Consider the following 15527-nt stretch of genomic DNA (forward strand, 5'->3'; position numbering starts at 1 on the left):
GAAATAATGAGTAAATTACACTAACACATATGCAAACCTTGTTGCATGGAAATAGACATGTAACTCAAAAGTATGTCAACAGATATACACACTGCTTACACAGATTGTTCAAACAGTGATTCCTGAAAAGCTGTATGTCAGAACCTCACTCATTAGTATCCAACACAATGTGATGTTGAAGACCCCCATTCATGATTTCTTACTTTTTTTTTTGAGAGACTTCAAATGAAAATCTGGTGCTTCTTTTTTCAATGGGTGCATTTATACAACCCAGGTGCATATTGAAAGGCATAGAGTGTTTAAACAACTCTTAAGTAAAGGTTTGGCGCAAGACACACTTTCACGTATCGAAACTTTCTCGAATGTTGTTGCCAATTCTACAGCGAAAGAATGTTGTCTAATCAAATTGCATTTGCCCAATAAAGAGTTAACTTCTTAACCCACACTTTTGGCAGTGTCCTATTCTTTAACATCACGACACGACAATATCATATATCGAGGTCGTGCGCATGAATATACCTTGGTCAAACAGATTTACATTACAGTATATACAATGCTACGCACACACATATACACATGCATACACACACACGCACACACAAATAGACACACTGCAGCCTGAATAACAAGCATGGGCATTTTAACCTTTTATGCCACATGAATTTCACTCTATTAGTCATTTGGGCCTGCACTGTCCTGCTCCTGGCAAGCCGAAGAGCTTGCATTAACCAACAGCTCCGTCTGAATTAGGAACTCTCGAAACACATTCAGTACATATTATGCGAGCCAAGTTTTTTAGGTTTGGTTGAACCAGAATTTTAGAATTCGTGAGTTTTCATTATTGTGAGTCAACTTTTTATGCAAGTAATAAATCAGAAGTGAAAGCTGCACCAAATCATATCGTCTAAGAAAATGATTTTGGTTTTAAAAGCCACCAAGCAATAAAAGAATGCCCTGTTTATACACAAGTTGATGTGGAATGCAGGGAGGCCAAAACCTATGCTGAACGATATCTTTGAGTAAGCCGATAATGAGGAAACCTTACCGGCAGCTGTTGTCAATCTCAATGTCATATCTGTATTTAAGTTGAAGCATGACTTGGTCTGGTGTCAGTGACCTGAAAAAAAAGTTAGTGAAGAAAGATGCGGTGAAACTTATGCAGACTACTATCACAAAGCTCTAATAATGAAACATGATAATGAAACAAAGTTGAAGTTAGATTTAACAATGTAGCAGTCTCATCCGTATACTTTTCTAAACTGAAAATCTTGTTAATGCTTCATTTCCATAATTTACCAGAACAAAACATTTAATTTAACAAAAATTTCCATTTTACATAAAATTACATGCAGAGACAGAGAGAGAGAGAGAGAGAGAAGAGAGAAACTATCCGCATGCAATGCTGTCTCACGTGTGAGAGAAGTGTTACGCAGCACTGCATGTTTGCTCCTTTTCTCTTTTTTGCATACTAGAGTTTTATGCTGTGTCTTTGCCAAGATGTTACTGTTTCCAGACTGGTGCCGTTGTTATTAAAAAGTACATTAAGAATAGAGTGGAAGGTTGCTGGCAGAATGAGATGGGTGGAATGGCTGGTCTACCTTGCTCCGAATACCTGAGGGCAGTGCAGTTCCATTGATGCCAGCTTCCACACAATCCAGCGGTAATGGTTTTCCAGCCATCCTGAAGCAACCAGGTCCGCGTCCACACCAGGCATGCTGAAGAAGGCCCTGCAACAAGCAATAACATAGGAGGTACGTTAGGAGCTAGTACCATGCCACTCCTGCTCTATGGTTGCCATTTCCTTGCTTGTGAAAGCATTTGGAGCACAAATTTATCATTTTACCTGGAGTTAATATTTGCCTTTGGTGTCCTTATAAGAGAGTTGCAGACCGTAGTGCTGACACTTAAACCACTAACAATTATGTGAAACATCATTAAAGCTAAATAAATCATGATGGACAGCTGACCAAAAGTTTTGGAAGTGGTTCCCAATCACAGCACGTTGTCTTTTGCTTCCACTTTCTTTCAATGTATATCTCTGAGTGTGGCTGCTCAGCAACCATGGTATTCTGCTGTCAAGTACTTTACTAGTTCAATTACCAGCTGTATTGTCTTCATGCTGATGGGGCAGAAGAAGGAAAAAAGAAAAGAGAAGAAAAGTATTTGGTGCATGGTCAAAGATTCCCAAGTGGCCACTTCAGATCAGTTAGTAAGCATGCCGACACTACACCAGCCAGAAAAGTCAATTAGGAACCAGCCATAGCATGAAGCTCCTCTTATAACCTTCTGTATATGGAGGTGATTTATTATTATTATTATTTTGCTGTTGTAATTGCAATGTAAATAATGAACCTAGTCATAAATGCAAAGCCAACCATACATCTGCCAAACTGCTTCACAAGGCAACTTAATCAGACAAATAAAAGAAGATAACCTGCTGAATTCATCCTTTCCCAAGTGCATGTCTGTGGACTCTAGCTGCATTGTGGCGCCATCTCCCAATATCAGAAGGCTATCCGAGGAAGAGATGTAGAAAACGAAGTCAGCTGCATTTTGGGCATTGACAGCAGTAGTTGACTCCAGCACGCCGTAGCTCTTCAACTGAAATATGAGCAATTCCTTATTAGGTTGTACTTACAATGAAAGTGTCACAGCAACAATGCGGTAACATTACGATATAGAAATAGGGTTTGTTATTACGGCAGAGTATTGACATACTATTAGCCAACTGCACAATACTAAGCTAGTTTCCCACATAGCTTGGTAAATTAAAGAAAAGATGCCTTAAAATAATGTTGCTACACGCATGTTGTGTGTAGACACAACCCAACAAGCTGTAATAAACCATGCAAGTTCTACACGCTAACCATGGTAATCATGTACCATAAAATCCCGAGAAATGCCCCAGCCCCAAACGATAACCCACCCTTTACCAAGTTCCTGGCTTACAAGAAACTGAAAGTTACCCACCTGAAAATCAACCACCACGCTCAAAGTCGGCCTACCTCAATTTTTCATTTAATTTTTTTTCGATTTTAGGTGGGCTATCTCTCGGGATTTTACTAGCTAGCTGATTTGGAAAACTTTAGAAGTGATTATTCAAGCAATTTCCTAAACAGTTTCAATCACAGTGTAGGGACAAGTCAAATAACTTGTGGAAAATTTAGGGCAAAACAATACCAGCACACAGATGTGCTATTATTGACTTCTTCTTACATATTGTGAATTGTTCACCAAACCATACTCTAAGCAGCGCATTACACCCTGAGCACTTGCTCATAGAAATGAGACTTGTTTAACTGTGTGCTCTGAACTGAAAGACAGATGCTGAAGTAGCATCCATGAATTGTTTTGCGGCAGTACCATGCTTAGTGTATTGTCCTCCTGTTCGTGCTTTTTTTTTTGTTAATTCTAATAAAGAATGATCTTTGAATGGGAAATGAATGCCATGGGGCAATCAACTTATTACAGACTACAGTGGGTCTGCAGACTTGTCACTTCAACGTCATTATAAAAAGCTATTTCCTAATGTTAGAGTGCACTGTAGTGCGAAAACAGTGAAGCGCAGCATTTATGAAAAAATAGACAAAAAAGTTCACCTGATCCAAAGAGTAAAACTTCGGATGCTGGCCCTGCAGTGCATCTCTGAGGGAGAGCCGAGCAGCCTTCATAACCCTCCGCAGGATCCAAAGCTTTCCGGGCCGAATTGCCTTGTCCTGGAACAAAGTTCGTGGACCAGACACAGCCCTAGTCGCAGCCACGGGAGTCTGTGCCTTGCCCATAACAACCGCCTTGAATGGTGTAATGAAGCTTGTCTTAGATGCAGATTTCATCTTTGAAGAAAACATGGGTGTTCCGACATGCCCTAATCTACTTAGACCAGATGCTGGAGTCCTTTTTTCTGACAATGACCGACATGCCCTGACATTTGCAGATGAGGTACCTTTATCAGTAGGAGTAGAATTCTTTGCCTCCTGATTCAAAACGTCTTGCTTTGACTCAAGTGCTCTGTGCCCTTTCTTAGTGCCATCTGACACCATGTTGTTACTCAGAGGTAGCCTTTCGATGCTTTCACCTTCATTTGATACAGCTTGATCAGCACTTCTATCAGATCCACGAAGACTCCCAGAGGAAGTGCCAGTGTCATCAATGCTGAGGATGCTCTGAACGTTCAACAATGACTTTTTTGAGACAGAAACTGCCTTCTCTGATCCAGTCTTGAAGCCGGTGAGCACATGACTGGAATTTTCTATGTTGGCAGGTCTTGTGAGAAAGTTGTATTCTTTACAGTTCTTCTCGGTAGGAACTGTTTGCAGAGGGTCCCTCTTTTCATTAAGAAGCATCTCTGCTGTTTTCAGAGACTCTGCTGAAACCTGCACTTTCTTTCCGGAACTGGTAGTGAAAAATGTGGGGACAGTGTTCTGCTGAAAGCTTTCCTCAGGTATGATGGTGGAAACTTCAGAGAGAAGTTGACAAGCATGATTAAGGGCTTCTTCTTTAACAAGTACAGGCTGACCTCCTGCTGTTGTGAAACCTGATGTCAGCGAGCCATGCTGTTCTTCTGACTTTGCCAGCAAGTCGGCTGAGACAGTCAATGCCTTTCCTGTGCAAGTTGTGAAAAATGTTGGCACAGTGCTATCTTGCAGGCAAGCTCGAGATGACACAGTGGAACTTTCAGAAAGAAACAGATGAGCATGATTGAGTGCTTCTTCCTGCACATATACAGGTTTTCCTCCAGCAGTTACAAATCCTGACGTAAGCTTGCCAGGTTGAGCTTCTGGCTTTGTTGTCGAATTAGGCCACTCCTTTGCCACCTTTTCATCACCACCGTGTAGCAGCACAGACAGAGAACTCTGTTGTGATTCTTCACCAGGCGCCTTACAACTGTTTTCAGAGAGAAGTTGGCGAGCATAACTCAGGCCTTCTTCTTGTATGTAGACAGCCTTGCCTCCTGCTGTTGTAAAACTTGATTTAAACGAGCCATGCTGTTCTTTTGAGTTTGTCAGCGAGTCAACTGATACAGTCACCGCTTTCCCCGTGCCAGTTGTGAAGAATGTAGGCATAGCGTCATTCTGATGTTCTCTTTTGGGTGAATCTGCAGGACTTCGAGAGATAAGCTGATGAGCATGGCTGAGTGCTTCCTCCTGAACATACACAGGCTTGCCACCAGCATTCACAAATCCTGATATCACTGTGCCAGGCCGAGCTTTTGGGCTCGCTAGAGGGTCACCTATGTGCTTCACTGCCATTTTGTTGCTACCAGTTGGCAGTGTAGACATGGAATTTCTCACCAATTCTTCAGCAGGTATATTACAAATAGATTCAGAAAAAATCTGGCGTGCACGGTTGATGCCATCTTCTTGCACGTAGACAGCCTTGCCTCCTGCTGTCATAAATCCTGACCTTAACAAGCTGTGCTGTTCTTTTGAATTTGTCAGTGCATCAACAGTGACAGTTACTGCCTTTCCAGTGCCAGTTGTGATGAATGTTGGTGCATTGTTACTTTGTGTCGCTGCTTGGACCAAAGTACAAGGAACATCTGAGAGGAACTGATGAGCGCGGCTGAGTGCTTCCTCCTGCACATACACAGGCTTCCCTCCAGCAGTCACAAAGCCTGATGTGAGCAGGCCAGGTTGAGATTTTGGCTTTGCTAATAAAAGATCCAAGTCTTTCACTGCCTTTCCGTGACCACTGGCAAGCAGTGTTGACACAGGATTTTTTAGTGATTCTGTGCTTGGTGCTTTGGATCTAGCTTCACAATAAAGCTGAGCTGTTGTGGCTCTCATTTGGCCCAAATCTGCTGGTGCTTGCAGGCTCTCTCTATTGTTGTTGACTGCTTCATCAGTCACTGAAAGCATTCCTTTTGCAGAATTGAGTGAGGATTCTAGTACTACAACTGGTTTCCCAGATCCAGTCTTGAAGCTAGTTGATACGGTACTGTCTCCAACAGTGGCGAGCGGTTTGCCATCTACGTCCAGATGGTCAAAAATTTCAACATTTTTTGTTGATAATGTTGGTCTGCTGCCATGAGTGATTCTAGAATGCAATGGTAGTAGCTGAGTGCCTGGTGTTTTCCTGACTTCACCTTTATACCTCTTTGATTCGACTTTGTTTGTAGTGCTGCCAGGGCCATTGTCGGACAGAGCTTCGCTACCTGATGTAGTACACTGAGTAAAGCCAATATCAGCTGCCTCTATACAAGCAATTGTGCTTTCAGCCACCTCAAACATCTGGGTGAGTGAAAGGTCGGTTCGTCCAAAGACACCATCACTCTTGTCTTCAGAAAATGAGAATTCCTTTGAAGTGCTACTGAAAAATTCGCCATGTGAGCTGGAGTGAGTCTCAGATGTAGCTTCAAGACTTGTTGCAGCAGATGGCAAAAATACCAATGGAGCAGTTGTCGTGTTCTCTTGCTTTAAAACAACCTTTAAGCACTCCTTTGGATGACACGGGAAAGGAACTGAGGGCGTGATGACAGTCATGTCATGTACATGACTATGACAAGTCCTAGTTACTGTCAAATGATGTGCCTGACAATCTATATCAACGTTTGGAATTAGACAGTCTCCATTTTCTCCTATTTCAGCATCAACATATAATGAGCGTGATGCCCTATAAGAGGGGTACCTCATGGGAGCCACTTTCCCAAGGTTGTGATCTGTACATGTTGAGTAGTTTTGTGAGCCCAACAGTAAGGCATCACAAAAACCTTCAACTTGCTTTTTGTGCATGCCCTCAGAATTAAAATGGCTATCATTATGTGTCTCCGACTTGTGTAAGGGCACCTCTTTCTTGGGGCCACCAGGCACGGAGTCAAAGTTCTCTTCTTTGTCAGATAGAACATCTTTGAAATCATCTTCGCTTTCCGATGACAGACTTTGCTGGCTTTTAGTTGACAGATGAAACAAGTTCCTTGGAGCAAACTGCAGGTGTAGAAAGAGGAAAAAGTTAAGTTATGTGAGTAAATGATGATTTGAGCACATTAAAAAATTGCTGCCACATGTTTGTTCTCATTCCTACTGATTTTCTGACTCCTGATATTACTTACGTCTTTGAAGCTAACACTGCTGAACAAATTCTTGTATATATGCAATACTGCCACAAATGTGTTGATCTCATTTGAAGTGTTCCTGATCAAACAACTGCAGTATTACTTCTGCAGTCAGTTGCAAACTAAGAATTCAGCAGGGGGCGGGGGGAGGGGGGGGAGAGCAGGGGAACACTTCCCTACAGTTTGCATATAAACATAATGTGATTCATTCAGCACAAGGCTGCATCATGCTGCACCGCACATAGAACACAACGTTAAAGGTCAACTGCAATGAAATTTCACTTTGACTAAATTTTTTATAAATTAGTATATGCCAGTGAACCAATCTTGGCAACGCTACAGAGCTGGTAATTGTATCGACTTTTTGTTAGGAGCCTTTAAACAACACCTAAGCAGACAATGCATGCACCTGGTGGTATCACTATGACATAATAGCCAGCAAGCCGCATCCAAGGTTTTCAGTGTGCCGCATAAGCTGGCTTGTATAGCCATGCCTGGAGAGCCACAGAGACTGATCAGAGCAAGCAATAGTCAGAGCGTCTCACACGGGGAGAGGGCTCATTGTGGCACTCCGCTGTGGATGCGGATCTATGCTACACAGCTGTGTGGCTTTTGAGATTGCAGAGATTATGCCAAGGTCATGCGTTAGGTTATGCGTCACTTCCAGAAAGCGGTTTTAGTGTTTTTTTTTTCCAGGTTTAGTCTCAAAAATGTATACTTTTGCTAATTTTTAAGATTGCAGAGATTATGACAAGGTCATGCGTTAGGTTATGCGTCACTTCCAGAAAGCGGTTTTAGTGTTTTTTTTTTCCAGGTTTAGTCTCAAAAATGTATACTTTTGCTAATTTTTAAGATTGCAGAGATTATGCCAAGGTCATGCGTTAGGTTATGCGTCACTTCCAGAAAGCGGTTTTAGTGTTTTTTTCCAGGTTTAGTCTCAAAAATGTATACTTTTGCTAACTTTTTGTAACGCTCCCACTCATATTTCAAATGACAAATTTTGCAAAGAGGCTTCTCTGTGTTTACATTATCTTAAACTAGATTATATTATACAATGCGCTAAAGAACAACTAAATATAGTGAAGGGAGGGAGTAACAGGAAATTCAATACAGCCACTACCTTAATGTTTGTTCAAACACAATATTTAGGGTTGCCCTATAAAGCCCCAGCCCACCCACGTGTACAGACCTTTATTTCAGTAAAACAAATATTCTTTATTCTCGTACACACAGGATGACTTTGGTAGCAAGAAGGAAGGAAGGAAGTAGGGGGAGATCTACTAAAATGGCTGACCAGTGCATCTACATAAGTTTTTTCTGGGGTGTATTTATTATTTCATTCTTAGCTTGTAGCTGATTATAGAGCACACTGACAAGCTAAACCAGGGAAAGCAAATGTGAAGAAAGGAATAATGGGACAGGCACTTTTCCCTTCCGCATTAATCTTACATAGCACAACTGTATGGTGCAATTCAACATGTGTTGTACATGCAAATCTGCTCATCGCAAGTTCAATGTCAGCAGTGTCGCCGAGGCTGTAGATTGGACTCACATATTGTGTCTGTAATGTGTCCTTCAACCTTTCTATATGCTGACGTGAAGTGTTTAATATAAACTAATACTTTATGTTATTGAATAAACATAAAACTCAATATTACACTTGTACAATCTTGTTACAGAACGAAAAATTCCATAAGAAATTATTGGTCATAATCGTGTGTATTCTTTTTTGTTCAGACATTTATCATTTAAACAGGAAAGAACATTTCTCAGAAAGGAAATAGCCAGGTAAGGCAGCTTTTTCTAAGTCTTATCACAGGCAATTAATTTCCAGCTCTAACAAAAGAATAGCCTTGACTGCACTTACTGCTTTCATGTCCTGTTTGCTCCCTGAAAAAGTATATGCCCACATACATAAACACTTTACAGCATAGTTGAATCATGGCAGTACATACTGAAAGTAAAAGCTTAACATACGGGCAGTTCCATGGGGCGGCGTCTCCAAAGATGGCGACCAGAGTGGGCTAGGTGTGGTTTTGTTTACTGCAAGACTTTGTGGAAGTGATTTCGGCACTTTTGGGGTTTTGAACACATTTGACCTGCACATTTTAAAATTATGCAGGAGGTCAGTATGTAATAGAACTAACCACAACAAACAAACTGTGCAGACATTGTTGTGGTATTTGACCAAAAATAACTTAAATAGGAGGGCTGAACACAACAAACACACATACTAAGGAAAGAAAATCAAACAAAAGTAATCCACATCATTGCATTGAAGTGTGCCTATGGCAATACCTCATATAAACAATACCAGATATAACAGTGAGTACTAATACATTGCATATTTAAGGAGCAATATGTGGTTACTCAAATTTCTAGACTTTCACCCTTGCTATATGTTGACTACAGAGTATTGATGTGTAGAGATATACAAGCTTTGTCTTCTCTGCACCTTCTATAGTGTTAGCTGACTGATGCCTGAATTTTGGTACCAAGTGAAATACTCACTGTAGCAACCTTGCTTATATTGGAACAATATTGCTCAGCAAGCTCACCAGTTCACAGATGAAATGAGGTATTTGAGCTCTAATAATTGACAGATCCAAATTTGCTGCACTTCTGTACATTTTCCTCCAAGTAACCAACTATCAGGTAGGGATTCACATAGGTAAATCTTTTGAATTTGTCTAGCAATGCATCACAACATAGACATAATACAGCAACACGTGACAATGGCAACACACGACCTCGATGCCATTGAAAAAGTGTATGGTACTCAGTGTTAGTACTGTCAGGGCTCATTCACACTGATGACTCGCAGAGGTTGCAAATGGTCGCTTTAGTTAAAAAGTGACTGTTTTGAGTGTATTGCTCACTGTTTGATCTTTCAGTCACATCACTGCAGTTGCAAAGCTAGACATTCAGGAACAAGTCATCTGTATATGCTGACGGTTATTTAACATGGTGATAGTGGTTGGAAGATGTGTCAGTGTGACAATGGGCAGGTCGCGTTTGATGGTGTGAACATTGGTCGCCAGTCACGATCGTTTACATGACCTCTGTAAATCACTGGAGCGAATGAGGCCATTGTGGGCTTAATTCAATGCTTTATTTTTTGGCATCGTGTTGTAGCTTATAGTGACAGCTAGTTATAGTAGCTTGTCTATGGGGCTTGTCAGGTTGCACCATTTTTTTACTTTTGTTTTGCAATTTACAAAGGATCAAAGTAACCATGAACAGCTGTTCTTTGAGGACCTAATGAGGTTCCATCATTTGCATATGTCAAATGGAGACGCCCGGTGCAAGGCAGCAGCAAGCACTCCAGGAGCTGCGCTTGTCCCACGACAGACCTATTTAGGTACAATCGAACAAATGATTATTTTCGTTCTGTAGGGATACAGACTAAAGACCTGTGAAAAAAAAGGCTGTTTTAAAGGTTTTCATCGAACATGATTAGAAATCTTTTTCTGTGTGTGAAACCAAAAGCCAAAGACCATGTTCCTCAATATTTTCAGCCTAGAAAAAGTTACTGAACGCGTATTTGCGATGAGGCACGTGTACATTTAACTCAAAGTAGAAACTCAAAACACAATACAGCAGAACATTATCTCCGTGGCAAAAATGAAGTTTCCTTTGACTGTAGCTCTTACATGAAGTCGCTGATGCTCAAGAAACTCACACAACTGGCGAAGGCGAAAGGGGAGTCCACTCGAGGAAGCTGGCATTACGTCGGCAGCTGGACGCTGGAGTATTTGCGGGAGAACCTGGTGTCTCAGCTTTGTCGCGGGACAAGCACGGAGATGCGACCGGAGTGCTACTGCCGCTGCTCCTAAACTCACTGCACTCGGAGAATTGGGAAGCTCTCTCGTTGGAAAACCAGTCCTCATCAATCGGGCCCAAATCTGCAAAACAATGGTTGTGGTGGTGAAAAGAACTTGACAAGCTGCGTAGCCTTTTCGAGCCCAATAAAAATTATACCTTTAGCTGTGTGCGACACAAACGCCTCAAACAGAGACTGGTGGTCGTCATCGTCGTCGTACATGTGGAACCTTGGTTGGCTTAGCACTTCGTCGTGGCTCATATCTGCGGACGATGCGCGAGTCTACATCCACAAAAAGTGCTAATTTGTCATATCGCATGTGATCAAAAACGCTGACCGATATCCTAGAATTCCTTTATGAAATGAAGCAGCGTGATGCTTATTCCCGCTATTAGCGCCTGTCAGCCGACATGTAAGCATGAAACATGGAAGCGTGGACCTGCGCGAGTCGAGCTAGCTAAAGAAGCAAAAGGCAATACACCACCACATATTTTTTAAAGGTTGTGTACTAGGCGTAAAATAAGTTATCACCAAAGATCAAAATCACACATGTTAGCACGGAAAGTAAACAAGGTAGACGACAACTCGACAAGTCGTCCAAAGTTGCCGCGCCACGCGAAAGGCGCGGAAATGACAATGGCAACGTTGTCAACCGAAAAGCTGCAATAGTCCAACAGTGGCCAACTGCGCCTGGACTTCAGTGACGTCGCTCCCAACGTGTTGCTCCGTACAGAGACCTCAGATACCTCGGCCAAAGGTACGAATCCTCGCATATCTTTGTAGTATAGGAACTTACGGTTCTCTATTAGTAAGAGGTTACATAAAATAATGTCTTTCTTTAAAGTCATGGTGTGGGAATATTCCTACACCGTGTTTATTTATATAAGGCTTTCCGTCTAGTTCACTGTAACCGTTTACAAAGCGAAGCTTTCTTTGCTTCTTCCTTCGACTTATCCATTGCTGCTGCTGCTCCCGCTGGCGCTGGTATTCAGGGCATTCGTTACCTTGATACCGTTGTCAAATCTTGTAGAAAATAATTGCGATAGCCAGAGACTTTCCTATCATGTCTCTTGGGGTTTCAAAACGGACTCGTGTGGAAAGCGATTGTCGGACTGGGCGTTTTGCTACGTTTGAAAAAAATGATGTGTTCTAGTAACTTACCGGGAACGCTTGTTAGTGATATTGGGTGGTAATTGTTAACAGCGCTTTTATCGCCAGTCTTTGAAAAAAAAGAAAAAGGATAACGTTACCGACCTTCCAGTCATACGGAACTTCCCCTGTTGAGAGGGACTGTTGAAACAAGCAGGAGAGGACTGTGCTAGAGGGTACTACTGTATATTTTAATATTTTTGAGTTTATACCGTCCATGCCGGAAGAAGTTGACATCTTGAGGTTGTTCATCATCTCAGCAACACCAGTATTATGATAACTTATACGCGGTTTTCATCTGATTATTTCCTTTTTTCTCCAAACACAAAACGTTTATTTTTAAACTCACACGCCCAAATTGTTAACTCCCTTGTTATCATTATTATTTTTAGGCAGCTAATTAAACCGCCCGATTCTTGGCCAATCCCCCACTGTGGGTATGTGTCACGGCCACTCAGGACAACAACAAGAACAACACCAGTGGTTGTTATATTGATGGGGGCCATGGATGTATGGATAATCGAGTTCGATGGGTGTTGGTATTTTCGAATGGTCTTCCTTTGTAAATACGGCCGTGAAGTAGTTGTTAAAGTTAGATGCTGAAAGCTCTCATGCAATCGGCAAGCCAGAACCTATCAAGTGTTTGTGAAATGTCGGAGTCTTTAACGGGAGAGATCGTTTTCCAAATATTTTTGGGGGGGTTGTTTTGAAGCAGCTGTGATTTCAGATCGCAAGAGAAACACTTTTGCTTGGCTTGACGCAGGGCGTTGCAGTAGGATACATCACAAGACTTATGTTTGCTCCAAGATACAGATGTGTCCACACGTTTGGCAGTCCTGTAAAGACGCTTCTTTTTATTTTTTAGAGTACGAAGAGGTTTACTGAACCATAGTTTCGATGAGTTAACGCGAAATGAGACCTTTGGTATATGCGCATGTGCTAATTCCATTAGCTTTTCTTTGTACAGGCACCAATTCTCGGTCACTGTCCGCTCAGACAAAGTTGCTAAGAATGGCGATGTGAAGTTTTCCAAACCATTGTTAATAGCGCTGACATTTGCTCTTTTGTAATCAAATATTTGTTTAGTTTTCAGGTGACGTGAGCACCAAGGTCTATGAACTGTGAATTGTAATAACCGGTGGTCACTGAACCCATCCGCAAAAGTGATAGTGTTAACCCTCTCGGGCGCGGGCGATAGAACAAGATCCAGAATGTTATTGATACGAGTTGGTTGGTCTGTTAAATACACAAGTTAAAAATCAAGTGTTAGTTGAATGAACTCACAAGATACACGAAATTGGCCTCGCAAGTTTTGACAGTAAATGTCTGGAAAGTTAAAGTCACCAAGAAGAAAAATGTCAGCTTTGTTATATTTGGAACGAATAGAAGTATGTTATCGTTTAATTCGGAAATGAACTTGTAGGAGCTATTGGGGGGTCTGTAGCATAGACCATAAATTGTATTCGATTCGGGAAATGATACGCAGACCCGCAGAATTTCGAGACTCGAAGGAATCGGCACAAGAAATGACGTGAGATGTTTTTATGGCGAGCAATACCCCACCACCTCTTCTGTCGTCCCTACCTCTGCGATAGATAATGTAAACGTTATCTTTGATTGGGTGATTCATATATATGGATCACCAACTACCCTAATCAGCCATCTTGCACTACGCACTCCTTTACCGGTAAGGAAATGGCTGTATGTAGGCCCAGACTAATTCTAACCATTGTAACGGAGCAGGCACTGTCGAAATTCATGACGACACGCCAAGCTGAAGCGTATAAACTTTAGGGCGACGTCGCCACACGTCTGTGGTTCTTGCGTCTTTTGTGACTTATTCCTTTCACGGTAAAAGCGGCCGTTCTGCCATTACGGCTATATATCGATGTGTGACTTATTTAAGCAGTGTTAGGGCGGTAGGCGACTATTCGTGGTTTAGCTCGAAGAGCTTTATATTGTCCCAGGTGGAGGGATGACAGACTAATGGCCCGTTCGCGTGCGGAGGTTAAGATAACGTGCAAGCATAAAGGCTGCGCACGACTGCGCTGACTATAACGGATGCCGCCACGCGAGGCGTCGTATATATACGGAGGCACGGCAGCCGGCGTCTTTGTGTTCACTGGCGGAAGCTGAAAAAGCTGAACCCGAAAAACAGCACCGCCGGAGGGGTTAACTTCGCAAACGCCACGCAAATGACCAGACCTTTGCAGGAATAATAACACGTATAGCAAAGCATCGGAAAGCAGATGAAGCGGCCGGTACTTCGAGGGCACGCCGGATACTTACCGAAATCAACAGAGACCTTGACATCAGGTATACCCAAACGATAACATGGGCCCCGGGACACGAGGTTGTTACTGGGAACCTCCATGCAGATGAGGCGGCTCGAGGTTTCACTAATTGCCGAGCTGCCCATGGCAACATGGTGGAGGACCCGACACCCATCGATCCAAGTTATAAAGCGATCTTGCAACACTACAGGGAATTCAGAAGACTCTACCCAGCCCCGCATAGGAACCTTTCAGCCGTGGACTCAGCGACGTTACGCAGGCTCCAAACGGACACATACATAAACCTACATAAATTGCACATATACTACCCAACAGCATACAAGGACATATGCCGTGGTGTGGGAGCACACCAACGCTCTACCACATCACATGGGAGTGCACAGCTCACACAGAAGAAAAAGAAGATAATAACACGAGAGCGAGGTGGGAGGCACTGCTATCCAGCTCCGCCCTCGGGGATCAGCTCAGGCTCGTCCGGAGGGCAGAAAGGATGGCGAGAGCCAGCGGTGCCTTGGAATAGGGGCCCGACCACACGGCGTTACCCCGTTTTAGGGGCAACGAAATTCTTTCTACCAATAAAGTTTTGTTCTTCTTCTTCGACAGATCCAGGGACAGGATAAAGTTTAAAGACTAGTTTGTAATAATAGGTTTTTATAAGAACCTAAACTGATTTAGTTTAGAAGAACTAAATCAGTTTAGATCGGTGAGGTATTATTATGAAACTACATTTTCATTAATTTCGCTGTAATAGCTAGGTTGTTTATTGGAAGTAAAAGTGATCAAAGTTCCTTGTATCGAATTTCGCGCCATGACGTACCCCTGCGCCTTTACATCAGTGCGACGTCACAAAATTCGAAGAGCTTTTCTTTTTTTTTTTTTGTATTAGGGCCGTTGTGGCTTCGTATAATCTTGAAGCTTGTTAAGTTTAGTTTGTGGCTCATTCAGCATGCGTATGTTGTGCTAGCTTGTCGATAAAGATTACGACAGAACCCATCTCACGATAACTTTCGGCGGTAATGCGATTAGCAATAAAGCAGTGCAGCGACACAAGATATTGCCGAAGTCGCGTTTATTTAAAATCTTTAGTGACCCTTCTGAAACTCCCGCATTTGCTTCGGCTATATGCGACATCATCTACCTACGGTATCGGCCCACTTTGGTATGGCACTCGTTTGCCAAGGTCGCCCATGAACATGATGACATGACGACG

The 15527-nt window shown here is 42.5% G+C and overlaps 1 protein-coding gene across 1 annotated transcript in view; it reads right to left on the bottom strand.

Moving 5' to 3' along the window:
* The window catches only part of LOC142578920 (uncharacterized), a 45549-nt gene extending 34074 nt beyond the window's left edge, over nt 1-11475 (bottom strand). The window contains exons 1-8 of the mRNA XM_075688623.1: nt 11033-11475; nt 10734-10956; nt 9029-9150; nt 8919-8941; nt 3600-6923; nt 2435-2601; nt 1599-1727; nt 1046-1117 (exon numbers count right to left, since the gene is read on the bottom strand). Of these exons, the coding sequence (XP_075544738.1) occupies nt 1046-1117; nt 1599-1727; nt 2435-2601; nt 3600-6923; nt 8919-8941; nt 9029-9150; nt 10734-10956; nt 11033-11135 (4163 nt within the window). The 5' untranslated portion in view covers nt 11136-11475. The remainder of the gene's footprint in view (nt 1-1045; nt 1118-1598; nt 1728-2434; nt 2602-3599; nt 6924-8918; nt 8942-9028; nt 9151-10733; nt 10957-11032) is intronic.
* Nucleotides 11476-15527: the final 4052 nt, after the last annotated feature.

Source organism: Dermacentor variabilis, chromosome 4 (genome assembly GCF_050947875.1).
Source record: "Dermacentor variabilis isolate Ectoservices chromosome 4, ASM5094787v1, whole genome shotgun sequence".
Taxonomy (NCBI): Eukaryota; Metazoa; Arthropoda; class Arachnida; order Ixodida; family Ixodidae; genus Dermacentor; species Dermacentor variabilis.